The following is a 4,067-nucleotide window of genomic DNA, read 5'->3' on the forward strand; positions in this document are numbered from 1 at the left end:
ACGCGAAGTACTATTATTAATAAAGAAAGTATGTGATTTTAAAGAGGTATTTTCATACGGTCATTTTCACTACACTGGTATCGTGGAATTTCCTAAATTGCATTGATACCATGTAGCGAATTCCGGTTACACCAGAAAAAATTGACTCAATTTGACTTAATATCACTTTATTAATATCATAAAACAAAAACATTTCATTGAACAAATAATTTATTCATTACAGTCATAAATATAGCCAAATACTATCACCGGTCAGAAAGTTATTCACTCTGTTGATTGTGGTGGAAGCAGTGAGGTGTCATCATTTGAGATGGTCACAGTATCCAATACACTGAAGTCACAGGACTCAAATTTCATACATGTTCACAGGTAGGTGTCTTTGAAATAACCACAATTGACTAATTCTGGGACAGGTAAGTATGTAAGTATAGGAATGAGGGCACCAAATCCACGGATGCACACATGGCTTTGTTTGTTATGGAACATTAAACTGAATACTGAATGGGTAGGCGTTACGCCATTGGCTGAAATCAGGTATTTAATTGTTTTCATTTTAAAGTAAAATTAATGACGTTTAAGATAAATGATGGGATGAGGGAATATTACAGAAAGTATAGAATTACCAAGGAAGATTTTAGGAGTGGGGGTTGATTTTGATTTTGACCTATAAACGTCATGGGACCATATATTATTTTCAGTATTTTTTGTTAGGGCTTAGAACGAAGTTTGAAATGATGCTAAGGATTTTTCTGAAATTGTCAAAGTAAAGTACTGAGAGGGCCTAAGATTTGTATAGAGTTCTATGGAAAAATAATTGTTACTCTTTTCCCTATATTAAAGAGAGAGCTGGCTGTCACCATTGCTAGAGCTGCCAATCAAGGAGAGGATTATTTGATTGAATTGACAACCCAGATCTGCATAATTATGCTTCCAGGTATTTTATTAAACACCTTTAATGTATTTCATTAAGAAAATCTAAATTGTAAACATATTTCATAGTCTAAAAGAAATTCATGCATGAATTCATATTTTTTTCACAACGCCTTTTATTTTGTGCAAACTGAAGGTCAATGACAAAACTTCAGGACAGGTCCAGGTGAAATATCGAGGTGAAAGAGCACATAATGCTGATACTTTTTAAAAGAGATAGTATTAATTTGTTACAAATTCTCGTTTGTTTTTATTTCAGACTGCCCCTGAGATGTTTCCCTATGAAGAATTTCCTGTAAGAGAGGTCAAGGTTAACACAGAACCCCACTTTCCAGGGGCTGGGTGTCCTGTAAAACGGACTCCAAGGTTACAAAGAAAGAGTAGGCACATTTTCTCTATTGCTACATCTTATGTTCAACAATGAATTGAATGACTTTTTAGCTCATCTGAGCCAAAGACTTAAGTGAGCTTTTCTGATCGAAATTTGTCTTGTGTTGTCATTATGTCGTCGTCGTTGTCATCATTGTAAACTTTTCACATTTTCATCTTCTCAAGAACCACTGTGCCAATTTCAACCAAACTTGCTACAAAGTATCCTTGGGTAAAGGGTATTCAAGTTTGTTCAAATAAAAGTCCAAATCCTTTTCCAAGCAGAATTAGAGAAAAAATTAATGGCATTTATAAAAAATCTTCTTCTCAAGAACCACTATGCCAGGAAAGATGAAACTCATGTGAAATCATCCTCAGGTAGTGTAGATTCAAGTTTGTTCAAATCATGACCCCCGGGGCTAGGGTGGGGCCAAAATGGCCGATCAAAGTTTTACATAGGAATATATTGGAAAAATCTTTAAAAATCTTCTACTCAAGAACCACTGGGCCAGGAAAGATGAAACTCATGTGAAATCATCCTCAGGTAGTGTAGATTTAGGTTTTTTCAAATAATGACCTCCAGGGCTAGGGTGGGGCCAAAATGGCTGACTTTTATGTATGATAATTGTGTACATATGCAAATTTTCGATTATACTGTATATTTTATGTTGTCATGGCTGTTTGTAAAAAATCTGAAACTTTTTTGATATGTAGATACATATGAGGACTATTCATATCACATAGGAAAGAAGATTTGTTTACTTTTCTAGGACGGCAGTCCGGTACTTTAGTGAGTGAAACAGGAATTGTTATTGGTGTATCAGACAAAGGTAGATTCTCCACATATTTCCATGCTCTGATGGAGGTTAATTTGGCGGTGGCAGAGTTGCGATATGAGGATTGATTCAAACCTCCTCCCAGTCTCAGAACTCAGTCCTCCTCCTCATCCTCAACTCTGGAGACTGCATCCTCTTCTTCTCTACATCCCCTCAGCAGTCCCACATCTTCTGCCAAGAGGAAGAAACTCAAAGCAAAAAGAGATAAAGAGAGAGGAGGAGCCGTGCCCAAGAGATCCACCACTGCTCAGCGGAGGAGCCGTGCCCAAGAGATCCACCACTACTCAGCGGAGGAGCCAAGCCCAAGAGATCCACCCCTGCTCAGCGGAGGAGCCGTGCCCAAGAGATCCACCACTACTCAGCGGAGGAGCCGTGCCCAAGAGATCCACCCCTGCTCAGTGTACAAGTGAGAGCAACTCCTTATGTCTCAGAGCCCGGCGTCTTCCTCGGATGTGACTCCGTCTTCTTCCTCGGCCTCAGTGGCCTCTGCTTCCCCTCCATCTCTGGGACTTCCATGACCACTGCCGGGAGTGATCCTGAAAAGGGGGATCCTAGTGGAACTAATGTCAAAATGGAGGATATACTGTGGTTACACAGAGCTGTCACTGTATCCAAAATCCTCAGGTAGTTATTTTAAAGCTTGTGTTTAAAATAGTTTTGTTGATTCAGGTTACAATTGAAGGAAAAGTATGCATTTTCAAAATTATGGATTCAATTTTCTCATGAAGTTAAATCAAAAGTTGAAAAATATATTCCTCTTCACCAAACCTAAGTGAGTGTGTGTTCTTACAGGTGCTTGAGATTCAAGAAGACTTTTTTTGAATGACGCTGTATCAGATGCAGCCATTACTCTGAGTACCCCCTCTGTGTCAGATGCAGCCATTACTCTGACTACCCCCTCTGTGTCAGATGCAGCCATTACTCTGAGTACCCCCTCTGTGTCAGATGCAGCCATTACTCTGACTACCCCCTCTGTGTCAGATGCAGCCATTACTCTGAGTACCCCCTCTGTGTCAGATGCAGCCATTACTCTGACTACCCCCTCTGTGTCAGATGCAGCCATTACTCTGAGTACCCCTTCTGTGTCAGATGCAGCCATTACTCTGAGTACCCCCTCTGTGTCCAGTCGTATGCTGTTGATCACAGGAATTCCTCCGAATACCTCCCCGCACACAGTAAAATACTCTGATCCTCATGTTTTGTTTTTTTTTTTAAGAAATTTGAAAGATAAAACATTATGTATTACCTGGTAATATTTGGAATTCATTCAAAAAGAAAAATAAGCACCACAGTGACTATTCTTTTAAACATAGTCTAATGTCTGTATTTATAATTTTCAGGTCACCAAATGCTCATGATAAGCCTGGAAAAGGGAATTGACCTAAAAAGTCTCCAAGGGTCTCCAAAGAGAAAATGGTTTTAGGAGTTGTAGAAAAGTAAAGATATTTTATTTATGGCAATTCGCGAATCGCCAATTTTCCCGGGATAACTGACCTGACCAATCAGATAAAAGGTATGACGTAGAGAAAGCGTCACCAAAAGTTGCGTGGCGGAAGGTTAGACAAACAAAACTACTACTGTACAGTAGGTCAACACATTCATACGATTGTTATGGTTAAAAGATGTGCATTCGGACTTTGCAACAGTGACAGTCGGTATCCGGCCCGGAATAAAGGGGTGATATTTTACCCATTCCCTAAACCTAAAACAAATATTGACAAATGTCGACGGTGGATCAAGGCGTGTAATCGCCCCCACAAACAACTCAACGTCGACAGGATAACAAAAAACACTTATGTCTGCTCCAAGGTATGTTCAATTATGTTGTTAATATTGATCGTAGCATACAAATTTACCCTCTTATAAATGATTTTGCGAATTTAAACAGAAGTTACGTTTATTGTTAGCAAAATCAGCCAGAATTTCCTTTGT

At 39.1% G+C, this 4,067-nt stretch overlaps 1 protein-coding gene across 1 annotated transcript; it reads left to right on the forward strand.

The window, feature by feature from the left end:
• The first annotated feature begins 1,271 nt into the window (after window positions 1-1,271).
• Window positions 1,272-2,755, forward strand: LOC134282169 (uncharacterized). Its single transcript, XM_062764611.1, has 2 exons — window positions 1,272-1,310; window positions 2,070-2,755. The coding sequence occupies exon 2, from the start codon at window positions 2,193-2,195 to the stop codon at window positions 2,589-2,591; it is 399 nt and encodes a 132-aa protein (XP_062620595.1). The 5' UTR covers window positions 1,272-1,310; window positions 2,070-2,192; the 3' UTR covers window positions 2,592-2,755.
• Window positions 2,756-4,067: the final 1,312 nt, after the last annotated feature.

The sequence above is a fragment of the Saccostrea cucullata genome, unplaced genomic scaffold (genome assembly GCF_032062105.1).
Source record: "Saccostrea cucullata isolate Sc308-1 unplaced genomic scaffold, CSIRO_AGI_Scuc_v1 ctg11611, whole genome shotgun sequence".
Taxonomy (NCBI): Eukaryota; Metazoa; Mollusca; class Bivalvia; order Ostreida; family Ostreidae; genus Saccostrea; species Saccostrea cuccullata.

Bases quoted from the DNA above. Each gene is read 5' to 3' on its own strand.
- LOC134282169 (XM_062764611.1), top strand. From the start codon at position 2,193: ATGAGGATTGATTCAAACCTCCTCCCAGTCTCAGAACTCAGTCCTCCT.